Source organism: Oncorhynchus clarkii, unplaced genomic scaffold (genome assembly GCF_045791955.1).
Source record: "Oncorhynchus clarkii lewisi isolate Uvic-CL-2024 unplaced genomic scaffold, UVic_Ocla_1.0 unplaced_contig_9595_pilon_pilon, whole genome shotgun sequence".
NCBI lineage: Eukaryota > Metazoa > Chordata > Actinopteri > Salmoniformes > Salmonidae > Oncorhynchus > Oncorhynchus clarkii.
In genome coordinates, this window is record NW_027257925.1 from 101,361 (window position 1) to 125,000 (window position 23,640).

Below are 23,640 nucleotides of genomic sequence, written 5' to 3' on the forward strand. Positions count from 1 at the left end.
GTAGAGACAGATATCTAGCTGGTCACAGGCTAATGATCTTCATGTGTAGAGACAGATATTTAGCTGGTCACAGGCTAATGATCTTCATGTGTAGAGACAGATATCTAGCTGGTCACAGGCTAATGACCTTCATGTGAAGAGCCAGATATCTAGCTGGTCACAGGCTAATGATCTTCATGTGTAGAGACAGATATCTAGCTGGTCACAGGCTAATGATCTTCATGTGTAGAGACAGATATCTAGCTGATCACAGGCTAATGATCTTCATGTGTAGAGACAGATATCTAGCTGGTCACAGGCTAATGATCTTCATGTGTAGAGACAGATATCTAGCTGGGATCAGGCTAATGATCCTCATGTGTAGAGACAGATATCTAGCTGGTCACAGGCAAATGATCTTCATGTGTAGAGACAGATATCTAGCTGGTCACAGGCTAATGATCTTCATGTGTAGAGCCAGATATCTAGCTGATCACAGGCTAATGATCTTCATGTGTAGAGACAGATATCTAGCTGGTCACAGGCTAATGATCTTCATGTGTAGAGACAGATATCTAGCTGATCACAGGCTAATGATCTTCATGTGTAGAGACAGATATCTAGCTGGTCACAGGCTAATGATCTTCATGTGTAGAGCCAGATATCTAGCTGGTCACAGGCTAATGATCTTCATGTGTAGAGACAGATATCTAGCTGGTCACAGGCTAATGATCTTCATGTGGGAGTCAGATATCTAGCTGGTCACAGGCTAATGATTTTCATGTGTAGAGACAGATATCTAGCTGGTCACAGGCTAATGATCTTCATGTGGGAGTCAGATATCTAGCTGGTCACAGGCTAATGATCTTCCTGTGAAGAGCCAGATATCTAGCTGGTCACAGGCTAATGATCTTCATGTGTAGAGACAGATATCTAGCTGGTCACAGGCTAATGATCCTCATGTGTAGAGACAGATATCTAGCTGATCACAGGCTAATGATCCTCATGTGTAGAGACAGATATCTAGCTGGGATCAGGCTGTTGCTGTTTTGATGTGTGGGAAACAATGAAAGCCTTGGGTCTTTTTGTCAGCCACACACACACACACACACACATATTCTCTCTGGCTCTCTCTGCGGTCCCCCAGGCCTGTGATTTATGGTGTGCTCCAGAGCCAAACGATGCTTGTCTTTTAGCCCAGGGCTGAAGTGGCTGAATGGGCTGAATTCAGCTGTATTAACTGTCACCAGCCTCAGGCCATCATCAAACCAACAGTTGGCTCATCTCTCTCTCTGGTCCTCCGCTCTGCTGCGGGAGGCAGAGGAGACATTATAGACGTAGGTGTTGAAGACACCATAAACAACAGATGGAGACATTGAAGACACCATAAATAACAGATGGAGACATTGAAGACACCATAAATAACAGATGGAGACATTGAAGACACCATAAATAACAGATGGAGACATTGAAGACACCATAAACAACAGATGGAGGTGTTGTAGACACCATAAACAGATGGAGGTGTTGAAGACACCATAAACAACAGATGGAGACATTGAAGACACCATAAACAGATGGAGACATTGAAGACACCATAAACAACAGATGGAGGTGTTGAAGACACCATAAACAACAGATGGAGACATTGAAGACACCATAAACAGATGGAGACATTGAAGACACCATAAACAACAGATGGAGATGTTGAAGACACCATAAACAACAGATGGAGACATTGAAGACACCATAAACAGATGGAGGTGTTGAAGACACCATAAACAGATGGAGGTGTTGAAGACACCATAAACAGATGGAGACATTGAAGACACCATAAATAACAGATGGAGGTATTGAAGACACCATAACAACAGATGGAGACATTGAAGACACCATAAACAACAGATGGAGACATTGAAGACACCATAAATAACAGACGGAGACATTGAAGACACCATAAACAACAGATGAAGACATTGAAGACACCATAAACAACAGATGAAGACATTGAAGACACCATAAACAACAGATGGAGATGTTGAAGACACCATAAACAACAGATGGAGACACCATAAATAACAGATGGAGACACCATAAACAACAGATGGAGACACCATAAACAACAGATGGAGACACCATAAACAACAGATGGAGACACCATAAACAACAGATGGAGACACCATAAACAACAGATGGAGGTGTTGAAGACACCATAAACAACAGATGGAGACATTGAAGACACCATAAACAACAGATGGAGACATTGAAGACACCATAAACAACAGATGGAGGTGTTGAAGACACCATAAACAACAGATGGAGGTGTTGAAGACACCATAAACAACAGATGGAGACATTGAAGACACCATAAACAACAGATGGAGACATTGAAGACACCATAAACAACAGATGGAGGTGTTGAAGACACCATAAACAACAGATGGAGGTGTTGAAGACACCATAAACAACAGATGGAGACATTGAAGACACCATAAACAACAGATGGAGACATTGAAGACACCATAAACAACAGATGGAGACATTGAAGACACCATAAACAACAGATGGAGGTGTTGAAGACACCATAAACAGATGGAGACACCATAAGCAACAGATGGAGACATTGAAGACACCATAAACAGATGGAGACATTGAATATTCTTCCATTTCAGGGATGTACAGTACAGTGGACATTGTGTAGGAAGACCATGGAAGGTCCCTCAATATGGGACCATTGACAGGTAGAGGACAGGAAATGTTGGCCCATGCAAATCCTGTCGTAACCTGATCAACTTCTTTCAACAGACCTGGGTGGTCTGATGGTGAGTCAAACAACCAACCAAGGGTCTGAATATCAGGTAGTTTACTTACAGGTGGTCCCTGGTCTCCCAGGGGTCCAGGAGAGCCACTTCCACCAGGGGCCCCGGGGGCTCCAGGACTGCCCTGGTAGAGAGACAAATGATCAAGGATGAAATAATAAACTACAAGTTAAGTCAACTTATGCACATTTCATGCATGGATAAGAATTGGACCGTAATATTTGTATACACACACACACACACACACACATATATATATATATATATATATATATATATATATATATATATATATATATATATATATATATATAGAGAGAGAGAGAGAGAGAGAGTGAGAGAGAGAGAGAGAGAGAGACAGCGAGAGAGAGAGACAGAGAGGAGAGAGAGAGAGAGAAAGAGAGAGAGAGAGAAACAGAGAGAGAGAGAGAGAGACAGAGAGAGAGAGAGAGAGAGGGGGGGGGGGGGGTAAAGCAACACTTACGACGGGCCCTGTAGTACCCTGCTGTCCTTGTGGTCCATCCTTCCCAGGCAGGCCCTTAGAACAGAGCAGGCAGGATCAACACAAACTACTGCACTTCATACAGTTAGTAGTAGTCTGAACACTGAACATAACCTCCCATTATCAAAACACCAATGAATTCTGCAGAGATCCTGCGTTAAAACCAAATAGCCTGAAACCCTCCAGAACAACACTAAGGATAATGGTAGGATAATGTGTACAGTAAGAGTAAGCAAGTCAGCGTTTAAATGGTTTGTTATGTTTGTCTGGCTGACCTCTGGCTGACCTCTGGGAGCTGGCTACGGTATCCACACTTTCAGTGACAAACTGTAAGAGTCCGTGAGATACCGTACTCAACCAGCCAGACTTATACTGAAGCTTTCAGACACACAGATGAATGGGTCAAGTAGGAAAGCAGGTGAGAAGGCATCATGGTGCTAGTCTGGTATTCAAACTGAATATCGCTCCATTTCATTAGTTGTGTCATTATAGTGAAACAGAGTGATATTCCGTTTGTATTCCAGGCTATTATGGTGCAGCATGGTTGCGTGAACTCCAGTCGATGATTCAATTGAGAACAATCCCCCAAATCTGCTTACATAGCAGTTCAACTCGATTAAATGAAGATAGAATCACGCAATCATTTGGATTGGAGTGAACACGAATAATACACAATCTGTCATGACATGGTTTTAACTTCCAAAAGTTGTCATTTTCAATTTCCTTGTAAATTGCCAGAGTGATACCAACAACCATGTGCCTTTCCTTGCTTCAAAAACGTAATGTCTGTCAAGGTTCACATCACGACTAAACGGATGCTTGACTGGAAAAACATTTTTATTTTTATTTACACTTTTATTGAACTTGGCAAGTCAGTTAAGAACAAATTCTTATTTTACAATGACGGCCCACGCCGGCCAAACTCGGACGATGCTGGGCCAATTGTGCACCGCCCGATGGGACTCCCAATCACGTCCGGGTGTCTGTAGTGACGCCTCTAGCACTGAGATGCAGTGCCTTAGACCGCTGCGCCACTCGGGAGCCCCATTGAACCGACTGAAAGTTGCACTACAACCCAAGGAGTGTTTCAGGACAAGCCAATTAGAGAAAGTGTTCCTCATGGGCACATAACCAACACAAATCCTCATCTATGAGCTATGGCTTGTCTTTTCTATGGTTTTCTGTAGTTCAGCATGGCCGCTTCCAAGCCCATTCTCTTTGCCAGAGTGGGACGACCAGTCCCCCAGTGTGGGAGTCAACCCCCAGTCAAGCAGTAAACACCTCCCAGTAAAACCTCCTAACGAGGCTCTAGAGTGAGGCCTTTTGAAGGTCAAGTGTAGCTAGAGGAAGGGCCAGAAAGCAGGGCTGGAGCTGGAATGGGGACTAGTGAATGCCAAGATGGGCTGTGGAGTGGGGCTGGAGCTGGAATGGGGAGTAGTGAACGCCAGGATGGGCTGTGGAGTGGGGCTGGAGCTGGAATGGGGACTAGTGAACGCCAGGATGGGCTGTGGAGTGGGGCTGGAGCTGGAATGGGGACTAGTGAACGCCAGGATGGGCTGTGGAGTGGGGCTGGAGCTGGAATGGGGACTAGTGAACGCCAGGATGGGCTGTGGAGTGGGGCTGGAGCTGGAATGGGGACTAGTGAACGCCAGGATGGGCTGTGGAGTGGGGCTGGAGCTGGAATGGGGACTAGTGAACGCCAGGATGGGCTGTGGAGTGGGGCTGGAGCTGGAATGGGGACTAGTGAACGCCAGGATGGGCTGTGGAGTGGGGCTGGAGCTGGAATGGGGAGTAGTGAACGCCAGGATGGGCTGTGGAGTGGGGCTGGAGCTGGAATGGGGACTAGTGAACGCCAGGATGGGCTGTGAAGTGGGGCTGGAGCTGGAATGGGGACTAGTGAACGCCAAGATGGGCTGTGGAGTGGGGCTGGAGCTGGAATGGGGACTAGTGAACGCCAAGATGGGCTGTGGAGTGGGGCTGGAATGGGGAGTAGTGAACGCCAAGATGGGCTGTGGAGTGGGGCTGGAGCTGGAATGGGGACTAGTGAACGCCAAGATGGGCTGTGGAGTGGGGCTGGAATGGGGAGTAGTGAACGCCAAGATGGGCTGTGGAGTGGGGCTGGAATGGGGAGTAGTGAACGCCAAGATGGGCTGTGGAGTGGGGCTGGAATGGGGAGTAGTGAACGCCAAGATGGGCTGTGGAGTGGGGCTGGAATGGGGAGTAGTGAACGCCAAGATGGGCTGTGGAGTGGGGCTGGAATGGGGAGTAGTGAACGCCAAGATGGGCTGTGGAGTGGGGTTGGAGCTGGACATAGGGGCTCCTCCATAAAGAAGAGCAGACCCAGAACTGTGGTTTATCACCATGGAGAATCAAGAAAAGCAAGCCACTTTCTGCCCAAATACAGCGTCAACTAACGGTCTCAAACTGTGGTTATGTAATAATTAAGTAAAATAAACACACAAAAATGGGACCTTTTCCAATAATGACTAAGGAAATCCCTGGTCTTGTTTAGTCACACAGAGAGTTAATTCAGAGAAGAAGGCTTTCGTGATTAATTATGTCCTGTGTTGCTCTAACTGATTCCCAAGAGGAGGCTATTGTTTTTCTGTTCTGATCTCTCTTGGCATCTTTAAAGATGTTACAAACTCAGATCACCCCTCTACATCTACAGCTTCACGGTTTCTGAGGTGTACAGCTACGTATATTCCATCAGAGTCCTTGGAAACTGGCCAATATTACAGTGAATGGACAAATCAGGCACTATCATTTACAGTACAGCAAAGTGTTCCATTCTTCATGAAAATGACTCTTAAGATGATTTGTAACATTTTAGCTGTAAGCATCATCATCATCATCGTCATCATCATCGTCACCATCATCATCATCATCATCATCGTCACCATCATCATCATCATCATTGTCACCATCATCATCATCATCGTCGTCATCACCATCATTATCGTCACCATCATCATCATCATCATCGTCACCATCATTATCCATGGCATGTATACATCTAGATAACAGTGTTGACCCCTTGAGAGTGATAGAAAGAACTGTAGAGGTTTGAATAGGATTTTAGAAGTTCTCAGAGGATCTTGGGAGTCGTCAGCTTATGGCTGTCGTTGAGGAGCCGGCCGTGAGTGGATAACAAGATGGAGATTCCATATCACTTTACACTAGTGTTTTCTTTTCCATATCTGTTGGATCAGTGCAGAAGCTTGTGTCATACCAAAGCAGATTCTGATGAGATATACTGTCAGTGGAAAAGTGAAAATCACATGTTAACATCCTTGGGACTTTAGGTGACTTCATGTCAGGTAAGTTGACCCTAGAACCGTTCTGTTGATGTAGCAGCCTGTGTTGCTTTCGTCAGTCTTTGGGATAAAAAAAAATGTGTATTATGAAGGTTCAAAAGCATCTCTCATAACTCATTTCTTTACAGCACATTTATTTTAAGTGCTGTGTCAGAGTATGAGACATGAAATTGATTCATAGGGAAATCAAAACAGCATTCCGTAAACATAAGCCAGCGATTTAAAGCATTGTGACATAAAAACGTCAGTGTTATGTTCGTTGTGAGGAAGGAAACAGAATTACGGGCTTCAAAATAATAAGAAAAAACGATTTGACTTTAATATTTAAAATTGAGCTAAAGAGCTCAGGGCGCTCAGGCTTTGAGCAGGTCATACAAACAGAATGTACATACAATACATAATGGAAATAATGAATCTGTAAGGCAAACAAAATGAATAGACTGTTACCCTCTGTCCAACTGGTCCATCTCTTCCTGATCCGCCAGGAGATCCACCAATACCCTGCAAAATATAACACAAGTACAGAGCCAAAGTGATTTACAACATGAGAAACCTTATTAACTCAGGTCTGAATGGTGAACATCTCATTTACAACATGAGAAACCTTATTAATTCAGGTCTGAATGGTGAACATCTCATTTACAAGATGAGAAACCTTATTAACTCAGGTCTGAATGGTGAACATCTCATTTACAACATGAGAAACCTTATTAATTCAGGTGAACATCTCATTTACAAGATGAGAAACCTTATTAATTCCGGTCTGAATGGTGAACATCTCAACACCTGCCAAAGCTCTGCTGTGTGTATCCAGTCTCCTACAACTCACCCAGCCCATTCCAAACATAATCATAACTTAGCTATGAGGTTATAAAATATGTATCTTCTGCCACAACTTTACAAGAGTGGTCGTAAAGCATATCAATGAAAGGTGGGGATATTATGCAGAGGAGGGGAGGGGAGAGTAGTGGAGAGGAGGGGTGTGATTAATGTTGTGCTGTAAGACCAGATCCTGGCACAAACAACCACCAGCCCTGATATCTTCCCTGTCAGCTATATAAACACACACACACACACACACACACACACACACACACACACACACACACACACACACACACACACACACACACACACACACACACACACACACACACACACACACACACACACACACACACACACACACACACACACACACACACACACACACACACACACACACACACACACACACACACACACACACACACACACACACACAGTCCCCATCCTGGCCCTGAGAGATGTGGTAATGGCTGTGAAGAGAGAGGCAGAGAGCAGAATCAGCAAGGCCAACAGATTAAGTGTTCATATTTCTCTACCACCAGCCAGACCCAACCAGTCACTCTGGTCCTCTCTACCACCAGCCAGACCCAACCAGTCACTCTGGTCCTCTCTACCACCAGACAGACCCAACCAGTCACTCTGGTCCGCTCTACCACCAGCCAGACCCAACCAGTCACTCTGGTCCTCTCTACCACCAGCCAGACCCAATCAGTCACTCTGGTCCTCTCTACCACCAGCCAGACCCAACCAGTCACTCTGGTCCTCTCTACCACCAGACAGACCCAACCAGTCACTCTGGTCCTCTCTACCACCAGCCAGACCCAACCAGTCACTCTGGTCCTCTCTACCACCAGACAGACCCTACCAGTCACTCTGGTCCTCTCTACCACCAGACAGACCCAACCAGTCACTCTGGTCCTCTCTACCACCAGACAGACCCTACCAGTCACTCTGGTCCTCTCTACCACCAGACAGACCCTACCAGTCACTCTGGTCCTCTCTACCACCAGACAGACCCTACCAGTCACTCTGGTCCTCTCTACCACCAGACAGACCCAACCAGTCACTCTGGTCCTCTCTACCACCAGCCAGACCCAACCAGTCTCTCTGGTCCTCTCTACCACCAGCCAGACCCAACCAGTCTCTCTGGTCCTCTCTACCAGACCCTATCAGTCACTCTGGTCCTCTCTACCACCAGCCAGACCCTACCAGTCACTCTGGTCCTCTCTACCACCAGCCAGACCCTACCAGTCACTCTGGTCCTCTCTACCAGACCCTATCAGTCACTCTGGTCCTCTCTACCACCAGCCAGACCCTACCAGTCACTCTGGTCCTCTCTACCAGACCCTATCAGTCACTCTGGTCCTCTCTACCACCAGCCAGACCCAACCAGTCACTCTGGTCCTCTCTACCACCAGCCAGACCCAACCAGTCACTCTGGTCCTCTCTACCAGACCCTATCAGTCACTCTGGTCCTCTCTACCACCAGCCAGACCCTACCAGTCACTCTGGTCCTCTCTACCAGACCCTATCAGTCACTCTGGTCCTCTCTACCACCAGCCAGACCCTACCAGTCACTCTGGTCCTCTCTACCACCAGACAGACCCAACCAGTCACTCTGGTCCTCTCTACCACCAGCCAGACCCAACCAGTCACTCTGGTCCTCTCTACCACCAGACAGACCCAATCAGTCACTCTGGTCCGCTCTACCACCAGCCAGACCCAACCAGTCACTCTGGTCCTCTCTACCACCAGCCAGACCCAATCAGTCACTCTGGTCCTCTCTACCACCAGCCAGACCCAACCAGTCACTCTGGTCCTCTCTACCACCAGACAGACCCAACCAGTCACTCTGGTCCTCTCTACCACCAGCCAGACCCAACCAGTCACTCTGGTCCTCTCTACCACCAGACAGACCCTACCAGTCACTCTGGTCCTCTCTACCACCAGACAGACCCAACCAGTCACTCTGGTCCTCTCTACCACCAGACAGACCCTACCAGTCACTCTGGTCCTCTCTACCACCAGACAGACCCAACCAGTCACTCTGGTCCGCTCTACCACCAGCCAGACCCAACCAGTCACTCTGGTCCTCTCTACCACCAGCCAGACCCAATCAGTCACTCTGGTCCTCTCTACCACCAGCCAGACCCAACCAGTCACTCTGGTCCTCTCTACCACCAGACAGACCCAACCAGTCACTCTGGTCCTCTCTACCACCAGCCAGACCCAACCAGTCACTCTGGTCCTCTCTACCACCAGACAGACCCTACCAGTCACTCTGGTCCTCTCTACCACCAGACAGACCCAACCAGTCACTCTGGTCCTCTCTACCACCAGACAGACCCTACCAGTCACTCTGGTCCTCTCTACCACCAGACAGACCCTACCAGTCACTCTGGTCCTCTCTACCACCAGACAGACCCTACCAGTCACTCTGGTCCTCTCTACCACCAGACAGACCCAACCAGTCACTCTGGTCCTCTCTACCACCAGCCAGACCCAACCAGTCTCTCTGGTCCTCTCTACCACCAGCCAGACCCAACCAGTCTCTCTGGTCCTCTCTACCAGACCCTATCAGTCACTCTGGTCCTCTCTACCACCAGCCAGACCCTACCAGTCACTCTGGTCCTCTCTACCACCAGCCAGACCCTACCAGTCACTCTGGTCCTCTCTACCAGACCCTATCAGTCACTCTGGTCCTCTCTACCACCAGCCAGACCCTACCAGTCACTCTGGTCCTCTCTACCAGACCCTATCAGTCACTCTGGTCCTCTCTACCACCAGCCAGACCCAACCAGTCACTCTGGTCCTCTCTACCACCAGCCAGACCCAACCAGTCACTCTGGTCCTCTCTACCAGACCCTATCAGTCACTCTGGTCCTTTCTACCACCAGCCAGACCCTACCAGTCACTCTGGTCCTCTCTACCAGACCCTATCAGTCACTCTGGTCCTCTCTACCACCAGCCAGACCCTACCAGTCACTCTGGTCCTCTCTACCACCAGCCAGACCCTACCAGTCACTCTGGTCCTCTCTACCACCAGACAGACCCTACCAGTCACTCTGGTCCTCTCTACCACCAGCCAGACCCTACCAGTCACTCTGGTCCTCTCTACCACCAGCCAGACCCAACCAGTCACTCTGGTCCTCTCTACCAGACCCAACCAGTCACTCTGGTCCTCTCTACCACCAGCCAGACCCTACCAGTCACTCTGGTCCTCTCTACCACCAGCCAGACCCTACCAGTCACTCTGGTCCTCTCTACCACCGTCCAGACCCTACCAGTCACTCTGGTCCTCTCTACCACCAGCCAGACCCAACCAGTCACTCTTGTCCTCTCTACCACCAGCCAGACCCTACCAGTCACTCTGGTCCTCTCTACCACCAGCCAGACCCTACCAGTCACTCTGGTGCTCTCTACCACCAGCCAGACCCTACCAGTCACTCTGGTGCTCTCTACCACCAGCCAGACCCTACCAGTCACTTTGGTCTTCTCTACCACCAGCCAGACCCTACCAGTCACTCTGGTCCTCTCTACCACCAGCCAGACCCAACCAGTCACTCTGGTCCTCTCTACCACCAGACAGCCCCTACCAGTCACTCTGGTCCTCTCTACCACCAGCCAGACCCTACCAGTCACTCTGGTCCTCTCTACCAGAAATCCAGGATAAATCAACCCCTAGAGACTAAGAATGGTGGTTAAGGGTTGCTAAGTAATGCATCAGTTAGATGCATTGCTCCCCCTGCTCTACCATCCCCATTCAGACACACATACTTTGCTATTCACTGAAGTGGTTACCCATGCATTTTTCACTGTCAGGTTGTAAATGAGAGGAGAGGGTAGAGCTCATGACAAGGGTTATATTGTATTTACTGTATATTGTGGCGGGTGATGGTGAAAGATAGAGAGAGGCAAAGAGCTCTGTAATGGGTGTTCCGGAGGTGCGATGGTGAGAGACAGAGAGAGGCAAAGAGCTCTGTAATGGATGTTCCGGAGGTGCGATGGTGAGAGATAGAGAGAGGCAAATGCTCTGTAATGGATGTTCCGGAGGTACGATGGCGAGAGACAGAGAGAGGCAAAGAGCTCTGTAATGGATGTTCCGGAGGTACGATGGCGAGAGACAGAGAGAGGCAAAGAGCTCTGTAATGGATGTTCCGGAGGTACGATGGTGAGAGACAGAGAGAGGCAGAGTTCTGTAATGGATGTTCCGGAGGTACGATGGCGAGAGACAGAGAGAGGCAAAGAGCTCTGTAATGGATGTTCCGGAGGTGTGATGGTGAGAGACAGAGAGAAGCAAAGACCTCTGTAATGGATGTTCCGGAGGTGTGATGGTGAGAGACAGAGAGAGGCAAAGAGCTCTGTAATGGATGTTCCACAGGTGTGATGGTGAGAGACAGAGAGAGGCAAAGACCTCTGTAATGGATGTTCCACAGGTGTGATGGTGAGAGAAAGAGAGAGGCAAAGAGCTCTGTAATGAATGTTCCACAGGTGTGATGGTGAGAGACAGAGAGAGGCAAAGAGCTCTGTAATGGATGTTCCACAGGTGTGATGGTGAGAGACAGAGAAAGGCAAAGACCTCTGTAATGGATGTTCCGGAAGTGTGATGGCGAGAGACAGAGAGAGGCAGAGCTCTGTAATGGATGTTCCGGAGGTATGATGGCGAGAGACAGAGAGAGGCAAATAGCTCTGTAATGGATGTTCCGGAGGTACGATGGCGTGCGTCCCAAATTGAACCCTTTGACCTTTGCAGCACTCTACCTGCACCACTCAGGGAAAAGGTTGCCATTTTGGAAGCAGCCATATATTCTCAGTGGCTGGTGTAGATGACAGCAGGTCCTTGAAGGTACCTTCCGGAAATAAACCCCTCTACTGTGTACTCTTAGGGGTTCTGACAAAATGCAGAAAGTTCGGGACTCTTCCACCACAACGGGACAAGAACAGGACGTAGAAAGTCCTGATTCAAAGTAAATACCATCTAGACAGGGGACTCTTCCAATATCATTAGAGTATGAGCTCCGCTGCTGCCTGAAACCCACTTCCTCATATCACCAAGGCTTTGTCCCAAATAGCACTCTGTAGACAGACTTCTATACAAGGTCATAATGTTCTCTGATCTGTCCTCTAAGCAGACTAGGCTCAGTCATTAATAATGGCAGTTCATCATGGTTGTCTCATGTGACTGATTCCATCAGTCTGGTAGCAGCAGGGGAAGCCCTGTGTGCCAGGTTGTATCATGTGACTGATTCCATTAGTCTGGTAGCAGCAGGGGAAGCCCTATGTGCCAGGTTGAATCATGTGACTGATTCTGGTAGCAGCAGGGGAAGCCCTATGTGCCAGGTTGAATCATGTGACTGATTCCATTAGTCTGGTAGCAGCAGGGGAAGCCCTATGTGCCAGGTTGAATCATGTGACTGATTCCATTAGTCTGGTAGCAGCAGGGGAAGCCCTATGTGCCAGGTTGTCTCATGTGACTGATTCCATTAGTCTGGTAGCAGCAGGGGAAGCCCTATGTGCCAGGTTGTATCATGTGACTGATTCCATTAGTCTGGTAGCAGCAGGGGAAGCCCTGTGTGCCAGGTTGAATCATGTGACTGATTCCATTAGTCTGGTAGCAGCAGGGGAAGCCCTATGTGCCAGGTTGAATCATGTGACTGATTCCATTAGTCTGGTAGCAGCAGGGGAAGCCCTATGTGCCAGGTTGAATCATGTGACTGATTCCATTAGTCTGGTAGCAGCAGGGGAAGCCCTATGTGCCAGGTTGAATCATGTGACTGATTCCATTAGTCTGGTAGCAGCAGGGGAAGCCCTATGTGCCAGGTTGTCTCATGTGACTGATTCCATTAGTCTGGTAGCAGCAGGGGAAGCCCTATGTGCCAGGTTGTATCATGTGACTGATTCCATTAGTCTGGTAGCAGCAGGGGAAGCCCTATGTGCCAGGTTGTATCATGTGACTGATTCCATTAGTCTGGTAGCAGCAGGGGGAGCCCTATGTGCCAGGTTGAATCATGTGACTGATTCCATTAGTCTGGTAGCAGCAGGGGAAGCCCTGTGTGCCAGGTTGTATCATGTGACTGATTCCATTAGTCTGGTAGCAGTAGGGGAAGCCCTATGTGCCAGGGTGGGGTGTAAGAGACACCTGGTCTACTTCCCAAATAGCACCCTGTTCCCTATATAGAGCACTACCTTCGTACTGTGTAGGGTATAAGATCCCATTTGGGACGCAGCCCTCGCCTCGCAATGCGACGCCTCACGACGCCAAGACAGGAACCTTCTCCCAGCTGCTACTTATCTCTCCCTCACCTCACTCACACACATCTATTACACAAACAAGCGCACACACACACACACACACACAAGCACGCATGTGCACACACACACACACACACACTGTAATTACAGTGGAAGAATGATCTATGACTAGAATAGGTTTTCCAGACAGTGGAAGCAGTAATCACTAGTCTCAACACAGTGTCTCTGTGGAGGAAGTTATCTCTAGTCACATCAGTGTCTCTGTGGAGGTAGTAATCACTAGTCACAGCACAGTGTCTCTGTGAAGGTAGTAATCACTAGTCACATCACAGTGTCTCTGTGGAGGTAGTAATCACTAGTCACATCACAGTGTCACTGTGAAGGTAGTAATCACTAGTCACATCACAGGGTCTCTGTGGAGGTAGTAATCACTAGTCTCAACACAGTGTCTCTGTGGAGGTAGTAATCACTAGTCACATCACAGTGTCTCTGTGGAGGTAGTAATCAATAGTCTCAACACAGTGTCTCTGTGGAGGTAGTAATCACTAGTCACATCACAGTGTCTCTGTGGAGGTAGTAATCACTAGTCACAGCACAGTGTCTCTGTGAAGGTAGTAATCACTAGTCTCAACACAGTGTCTCTGTGGAGGTAGTTATCACTGGTCTCAACACAGTGTCTCTGTGGAGGAATCAATCACTAGTCACATCACAGTGTCTCTGTGAAGGTAGTAATCAATAGTCACATCACAGTCTCTCTGTGGAGGCAGTAATCACTAGTCTCAACACAGTGTCTCTGTGAAGGTAGTTATCACTGGTCTCAACACAGTGTCTCTGTGGAGGAAGCAATCACTAGTCACATCACAGTCTCTCTGTGGAGGTAGTAATCACTAGTCTCAGCACAGTGTCTCTGTGAAGGTAGTAATCACTAGTCACATCACAGTCTCTCTGTGGAGGTAGTAATCACTAGTCACATCACAGTGTCTCTGTGGGAGTCAGGAGAGGAAAACAAAATGGAGATGAGGTATATATGTCTTTACTCACCTGAGGTCCTGGTAAACCAACATCTCCCTTTTCTCCCTTTTCACCATCACCCCCCTGAAGCAGAAATGGACATGAGAGAAAAACAACCTCTTTATCATTCATTCCTTTGTCATTTTGTCATTTCATACAAAGCCAGTGGGTAGATGGAATGGTTTGCAAATGATTGACTGTACATTAGTCATATGCGGCACACTGTTATGGAACCCAGTTTAACCAGAGGCAAATGTGTTTATATACAGGCTATATACTGTATCATATCTTATGTTTATATACAGGCTATATACTGTATCATATCTCATGTTTATATACAGGCTATATACTATATCATATCTTATGTTTATATACAGGCTATATACTGTATCATATCTCATGTTTATATACAGGCTATATACTATATCATATCTTATGTTTATATACAGGCTATATACTGTATCATATCTCATGTTTATATACAGGCTATATACTGTATCATATCTCATGTTTATATACAGGCTATATACTGTATCATATCTTAGGTTTATATACAGGCTATATACTGTATCATATTTTAGGTTTATATACAGGCTATATACTGTATCATATCTCATGTTTATATACAGTCTATATACTATATCATATCTTATGTTTATATACAGGCTATATACTGTATCATATCTCATGTTTATATACAGGCTATATACTGTATCATATTTCATGTTTATATACAGGCTATATACTGTATCATATCTCATGTTTATATACAGGCTGTATACTGTATCATATCTCATGTTTATATACAGGCTATATACTATATCATATCTTATGTTTATATACAGGCTATATACTGTATCATATCTCATGTTTATATACAGGCTATATACTGTATCATATCTCATGTTTATATACAGGCTATATACTGTATCATATCTCATGTTTATATACAGGCTACATACTGTATCATATCTCATGTTCATATACAGGCTATATACTGTATCATATCTCATGTTTATATACAGGCTATATACTGTATCATATCTTAGGTTTATATACAGGCTATATACTGTATCATATTTTAGGTTTATATACAGGCTATATACTGTATCATATCTCATGTTTATATACAGGCTATATACTATATCATATCTTATGTTTATATACAGGCTATATACTGTATCATATCTCATGTTTATATACAGGCTATATACTGTATCATATTTCATGTTTATATACAGGCTATATACTGTATCATATCTCATGTTTATATACAGGCTGTATACTGTATCATATCTCATGTTTATATACAGGCTATATACTATATCATATCTTATGTTTATATACAGGCTATATACTGTATCATATCTCATGTTTATATACAGGCTATATACTGTATCATATCTCATGTTTATATACAGGCTATATACTGTATCATATCTCATGTTTATATACAGGCTACATACTGTATCATATCTCATGTTCATACACAGGCTATATACTGTATCATATCTCATGTTTATATACAGGCTATATACTGTATCATATCTCATGTTTATATACAGGCTATATACTGTATCATATCTCATGTTTATATACAGGCTACATACTGTATCATATCTCATGTTCATATGCAGGCTATATACTGTATCATATCTCATGTTTATATACAGGCTATATACTGTATCATATCTCATGTTTATATACAGGCTATATACTGTATCATATCTCATGTTATATACAGGCTATATACTGTATCATATCTTATGTTCATATATACTCTGAGTGTACTATATATATATGAACATAAGATATGATATATACTGTATCTTACCGGTGGTTGCTGGATGGAATGTCCACTAGGCCCTTGACGACCAGGGTTATAGGTCATATATCATATCTTACTGGTGGTCCCTGGATGGAAAGTCCACTAGGCCCTTGAGGACCAGGGTTATAGGTCATATATCATATCTTACCGGTGGTACCTGGATGGAATGTCCACTAGGCCCTTGACGACCAGGGTTATAGGTCATATATCATATCTTACTGGTGGTCCCTGGATGGAATGTCCACTAGGCCCTTGAGGACCAGGGTTATAGGTCATATATCATATCTTACCGGTGGTCCCTGGATGGAATGTCCACTAGACCCCTCAGGACCAGGGTTATAGGTCATATATCATATCTTACCGCTGGATGGAATGTCCACTAGGCCCTTGAGGACCAGGGTTATAGGTCATATATCATATCTTACCGGTGGTCCCTGGATGGAATGTCCACTAGGCCCTTGAGGACCAGGGTTATAGGTCATATCTTACCGGTGGTCCCTGGATGGAATGTCCACTAGGCCCTTGAGGACCAGGGTTATAGGTCATATCTTACCGGTGGTCCCTGGATGGAATGTCCACTAGGCCCTTGAGGACCAGGGGGGCCCTGTGGTCCAGGAGGACCTTTATCACCAACTAGTCCTTGAGGCCCCTGGAGAAGATAGACCATTTATTTAAAATCACACAATGTTAACCAATGACTCATGGCTGTTTCCATACTGATTTATAAACTATATGTCAACTGATAAACTGATCAATAGTCTATAAACCACTTTAAAAACCTTTAGAATACATTTGTAAAGAATACCTTAATGTAGAGTGTTACAACAACAGAGTTGATTAACCGCCCGACCTGTTTACATAAAATTGAATTGAACTAAAAGTTTGTTAGGTCTTCTCTCTGGTGATAAATATGTTCTGTGTCTTCAACGTCCAAGTTTGGACATCAGGTTTTTAGAGCTACTGTCTGACAGCCTTCCTTCTACAACACAATGCCGTTGCCTTGGGTCTCTTGCTCCACACATAAATGTGATATTCATAAAGTTAAGACAAAGTAAAACGGGTAGCCCACATGATCGTTCTCCGAGGACACTCATTAGAATGGAGTTTACATTCTGTGGGACTGTGCTCTAGGAAATTGATTTAGGCTGTGTCCCAAATGGCACCATAGGGCTTTGGTCAAAAGTAGTGCACTATATAGGGAATAGGATGCAAATTAGGACGTATTTTAGCCAATACCCAACAGTACATTTGAAATGAGATTACAGCCGTCCTGGGTTGGGTTTGTTTGGCACCATAATGAAATCTGTTTCTAGCATGGCCTCGCCGTTCACATCTGTTGTAACTTTGTTAGCGAGCTGCCAGTGTTAAACTGGGCTGGAAGCAGAGGGACTGGAGAGGCCAGCAGCCTGCAGCCTTAGAGGCTGATAAAGCAGTCAAACAGACGGAGAGAGGGGACTGTCCCATTTACCAAACCTGGGTTCAAACACTATTTGAAATGTTTAAAATACTTTGAGAGTTTGATTTAGTGTCAGGTGGGCGGGGTTTGAATGCCAGGTGGGCGGGGTTTGAATGCCTGGTGGGCTGGGTCTGAATGCCAGATGGGTTGGGTTTGAATGCCAGGTGGGTGGGGTTTGCATGCCAGATGGGCGCGGTTTGCATGCCAGGTGGGCTGGGTCTGAATGCCAGATGGGCTGGGTTTGAATGCCAGGTGGGTGGGGTTTGCATGCCAGATGGGCGCGGTTTGCATGCCAGGTGGGCTGGGTCTGAATGCCAGATGGGCTGGGTTTGAATGCCAGGTGGGTGGGGTTTTCAAGCCAGATGGGCTGGGTTTGAATGCCATGTGGGTGGGGTTTGCATGCCAGGTGGGCGCGGTTTGCATGCCAGGTGGGCTGGGTCTGAATGTCAGGTGGGCGGGGTTTGAATGCCAGGTGGGCGAGGTTTGAATGCCGGGTGGGCGGGGTTTGCATGCCAGGTGGGCGGGGTTTGCATGCCAGGTGGGCTGGGTTTGAATGCCAGATGGGTGGGGTTTGCAATGCAGTGGGGTGGGGTTTGAATGCCAGATGGGCTGGGTTTGAATGCCAGATGGGTGGGGTTTGCAATGCCGGGGGGTGGGGTTTGAATGCCAGATGGGTGGGATTTGCAATGCAGGGGGGTGGGGTTTGAATGCCAGATGGGTGGGGTTTGCAATGCAGGGGGGTGGGGTTTGAATGCCAGATGGGTGGGGTTTGCAATGCAGGGGGGTGGGGTTTGAATGCCAGATGGGTGGGGTTTGAATGCCAGATGGGTGGGGTTTGCAATGCAGGGGGGTGGGGTTTGAATGCCAGATGGGTGGGGTTTGAATGCCAGATGGGTGGGGTTTGAATGCCAGATGGGTGGGGTTTGAATGCCAGATGGGTGGGGTTTGAATGCCAGATGGGTGGGGTTTGAATGCCAGATGGGTGGGGTTTGAATGCCAGATGGGTGGGGTTTGAATGCCAGATGGGTGGGGTTTGAATGCCAGATGGGTGGGGTTTGAATGCCAGATGGGTGGGGTTTGAATGCCAGATGGGTGGGGTTTGAATGCCAGATGGGTGGGGTTTGAATGCCAGATGGGTGGGGTTTGAATGCCAGATGGGTGGGGTTTGAATGCCAGATGGGTGGGGTTTGAATGCCAGATGGGTGGGGTTTGCAATGCAGGGGGGTGGGGTTTGAATGCCAGATGGGTGGGGTTTGAATGCCAGATGGGTGGGGTTTGAATGCCAGATGGGTGGGGTTTGAATGCCAGATGGGTGGGGTTTGAATGCCAGATGGGTGGGGTTTGAATGCCAGATGGGTGGGGTTTGCAATGCAGGGGGGTGGGGTTTGAATGCCAGATGGGTGGGGTTTGAATGCCAGATGGGTGGGGTTTGAATGCCAGATGGGTGGGGTTTGAATGCCAGATGGGTGGGGTTTGCAATGCAGGGGGGTGGGGTTTGAATGCCAGATGGGTGGGGTTTGAATGCCAGATGGGTGGGGTTTGCAATGCAGAGGGGTGGGGTTTAAATGCCAGATGGGTGGGGTTTGAATGCCAGATGGGTGGGGTTTGAATGCGCTTTTGGGACTTTTGTAATTGGTTCCATTGCAACAAGTTCAAACCGAGCAACAGCTGTAGTATTTGAAATGATTTCAAATAGTATTTGAACCCAGGTCTGAGTCAGACACAGAGAGAACTGGAATAACAAAGTTTCAGCGTACTCCTGAAACTACAGTCCAAGTAAAATCATCCTGTTTAACTACAACCGACACAAGAATCTCTTGGCTTCGACATGAAGACTGCTGGCATGAAGCCAGAACGACACAGCGAGGTTCACTTAGTGTGTGAAAACAGAGACATCCTCCAAAAATAACAGAATTGCATATTTATGTATCTCCACATCTCGGCCGTTGATTCAGGCTATTTATTGGAGGAAATTCCATTCTTATTCTTTCTGTTCTAAGTTCTAGGTGGCCCCTCACGTACTGTAGCCAGAGTACGTGTTACTGTGGAAGCACTGAGCTGCTACAAAATATTAAGATCACACCCCCCATGTTGACTCGAATGCTTCCCACAGTTATTATTGGCTGGATGGCCTTTGGGTGGTTGACCATTCTTGATACACATGGGAAACTGTTGAGCGTGAAAAACCCAGCAACGTTGAAGTTCTTGACCCAAACCGGTGCGCCTGACACCTACTACCATACCCCATTCAAAGGCACTTACATATTTTGTCTTGCCCTTTCACCCTCTGAATGACACACACACACAATCCATATCTCAATTGTCTCAAGGCTTAACAATCTGGATTTAACAAGCAACATCAATAAGGGTTCATAGCTTTCACCTGGTCAGTCTATGTAGTGGTCTGTACACTGAGCTGTATTGGGACCCTTCAGTATGTGTTACTGTGGAAACACTGAGCTGTATTGGGATGGAGCTCCTCCAGTATGTGTTACTATGGAAACACTGAGCTGTATTGGGATGGGGAATGTCCAGTATGTGTTACTATAGAAACACTGAGCTGTATTGGGATGGGGACCCTCCATTATGTGTTACTAAGGAAACACTGAGCTGTATTGGGATGGATCCCCTCCAGTATGTGTTACTGTGGAAACACAGCTGTATTGGGATGGGAACCCTCCAGTATGTGTTACTATGGAAACACTGAGCTGTATTGGGATGGAGCTCCTCCAGTATGTGTTACTATGGAAACACTGAGCTGTATTGGGATGGGGACCCTCCAGTATGTGTTACTATAGAAACACTGAGCTGTATTAGGATGGAACTCCTCCAGTATGTGTTACTATGGAAACACTGAGCTGTATTGGGATGGAGCTCCTCCAGTATGTGTTACTGTGGAAACACTGAGCTGTATTGGGATGGAGCTCCTCCAGTATGTGTTACTATGGAAACACTGAGCTGTATTGGGATGGGGAACGTCCAGTATGTGTTACTATAGAAACACTGAGCTGTATTGGGATGGGGACCCTCCATTATGTGTTACTATGGAAACACTGAGCTGTATTGGGATGGGGACCCTCCATTATGTGTTACTATGGAAACACTGAGCTGTATTGGGATGGATCCCCTCCAGTATGTGTTACTGTGGAAACACTGAGCTGAATTAGGATGGAGCTCCTCCAGTATGTGTTACTATAGAAACACTGAGCTGTATTGGGATGGGGACCCTCCATTATGTGTTACTATGGAAACACTGAGCTGTATTGGGATGGATCCCCTCCAGTATGTGTTACTGTGGAAACACAGCTGTATTGGGATGGGAACCCTCCAGTATGTGTTACTATGGAAACACTGAGCTGTATTGGGATGGGAACCCTCCAGTATGTGTTACTATGGAAACACTGAGCTGTATTGGGATGGAGCTCCTCCAGTATGTGTTACTATGGAAACACTGAGCTGTATTGGAATGGGGACCCTCCAGTATGTGTTACTATAGAAACACTGAGCTGTATTAGGATGGAACTCCTCCAGTATGTGTTACTATGGAAACACTGAGCTGTATTGGGATGGAACTCCTCCAGTATGTGTTACTATGGAAACACTGAGCTGTTTTGGGATGGATCCCCTCCAGTATGTGTTACTATAGAAACACTGAGCTGTATTGGGATGGATCCCCTCCAGTATGTGTTACTGTGGAAACACTGAGCTGTATTGGGATGGAGACCCTCCAGTATGTGTTACTGTGGAAACACAGCTGTATTGGGATGGAGACCCTCCAGTATGTGTTACTATGGAAACACTGAGCTGTATTGGGATGGAGTCCCTCTATCTGTGTCCCAAATGGTACCCTATTCCCAATGTAGTGTCCTTCATTTCACCAGAGCCCTGATCCAAAGTAGTGCACTATAGAGAGAACAGGGGTATCATTTGGGACACAGACACCTGTGTAAGCACTGAGCAGCATAGTGTGATGGAGGATGAATAGTATACTTTACCACATTGCCTGGCTCCCCTCGATCTCCCCTGGCCCCTCTGATACCAGCACCTCCCTGGAAGAAAGGAAGGGAGGAAGGAGACCGTAAACACCACTATAACCATACTGTACATCTGACTGGGAATCAGACCATAAACACCACGATAACCATACTGTCCATCTGACTGGGAATCAGATCATAAACACCATACTGTCCATCTGACTGGGAATCAGACCATAAACACCATACTGTCCATCTGACTGGGAATCAGACCATAAACACCATACTGTCCATCTGACTGGGACTCAGACCATAAACACCATGATAACCATACTGTCCATCTGACTGGGAATCAGATCATAAACACCACTATAACCATACTGTCCATCTGACTGGTAATCAGACCATAAACACCATGATAACCATACTGTCCATCTGACTGGGAATCAGACCATAAACACCATGATAACCATACTGTCCATCTGACTGGGAATCAGACCATAAACACCATGATAACCATACTGTCCATCTGACTGGGAATCAGACCATAAACACCATACTGTCCATCTGACTGGGAATCAGACCATAAACACCACTATAACCATACTGTCCATCTGACTGGGAATCAGATCATAAACACCATGATAACCATACTGTCCATCTGACTGGGAATCAGATCATAAACACCATACTGTCCATCTGACTGGGAATCAGACCATAAACACCACTATAACCATACTGTCCATCTGACTGGGAATCAGACCATAAACACCATGATAACCATACTGTCCATCTGACTGGGACTCAGACCATAAACACCACTATAACCATACTGTACATCTGACTGGGAATCAGACCATAAACACCACTATAACCATACTGTCCATCTGACTGGGAATCAGATCATAAACACCATACTGTCCATCTGACTGGGAATTAGACCATAAACACCACTATAACCATACTGTCCATCTGACTGGGACTCAGACCATAAACACCATGATAACCATACTGTCCATCTGACTGGGAATCAGACCATAAACACCATACTGTCCATCTGACTGGGAATCAGACCATAAACACCATACTCTACATCTGGCTGGTAATCAGACCATAAACACCACTATAACCATACTGTCCATCTGACTGGGAATCAGACCATAAACACCATGATAACCATACTGTCCATCTGACTGGGAATCAGACCATAAACACCACTATAACCATACTGTCCATCTGACTGGGAATCAGACCATAAACACCACGATAACCATACTGTCCATCTGACTTGGAATCAGACCATAAACACCATACTGTCCATCTGACTGGGAATCAGACCATAAACACCACTATAACCATACTGTCCATCTGACTGGGACTCAGACCATAAACACCATGATAACCATACTGTACATCTGACTGGGAATCAGACCATAAACATCCCTGTCCCTCCCCCCGTCCCTCCCTGTCCCTCCCGTCGTCCCTCCCTGTCCCTCCTGACTCTGCTCTAACTGACGAAGGCATCTGGAGGTAATTGTCCCATCTGGCCTCAAAGGCTTCCTTCCTCTTCCTGTGTTTGCCTTAATGGCACCCCTGCGGGGACATGGAGCGAGGTACTAATAGTTCCTATGGCTGGAGGCTGTGATAGCAGAGGCAGAGGCAGGACAAGCTCAA

General features: G+C 46.6%; 1 protein-coding gene across 1 annotated transcript in view; it reads right to left on the minus strand.

Annotated features, from left to right (window-relative positions):
* The window catches only part of LOC139393661 (collagen alpha-1(XIV) chain-like), a 243,447-nt gene that overhangs the window by 28,936 nt on the left and 190,871 nt on the right, over positions 1 to 23,640 (minus strand). Inside the window, exons 37-42 of the mRNA XM_071142003.1 lie at positions 21,988 to 22,041; positions 17,090 to 17,185; positions 14,739 to 14,792; positions 7,065 to 7,118; positions 3,283 to 3,336; positions 2,851 to 2,922 (exon numbers count right to left, since the gene is read on the minus strand). Of these exons, the coding sequence (XP_070998104.1) occupies positions 2,851 to 2,922; positions 3,283 to 3,336; positions 7,065 to 7,118; positions 14,739 to 14,792; positions 17,090 to 17,185; positions 21,988 to 22,041 (384 nt within the window). The remainder of the gene's footprint in view (positions 1 to 2,850; positions 2,923 to 3,282; positions 3,337 to 7,064; positions 7,119 to 14,738; positions 14,793 to 17,089; positions 17,186 to 21,987; positions 22,042 to 23,640) is intronic.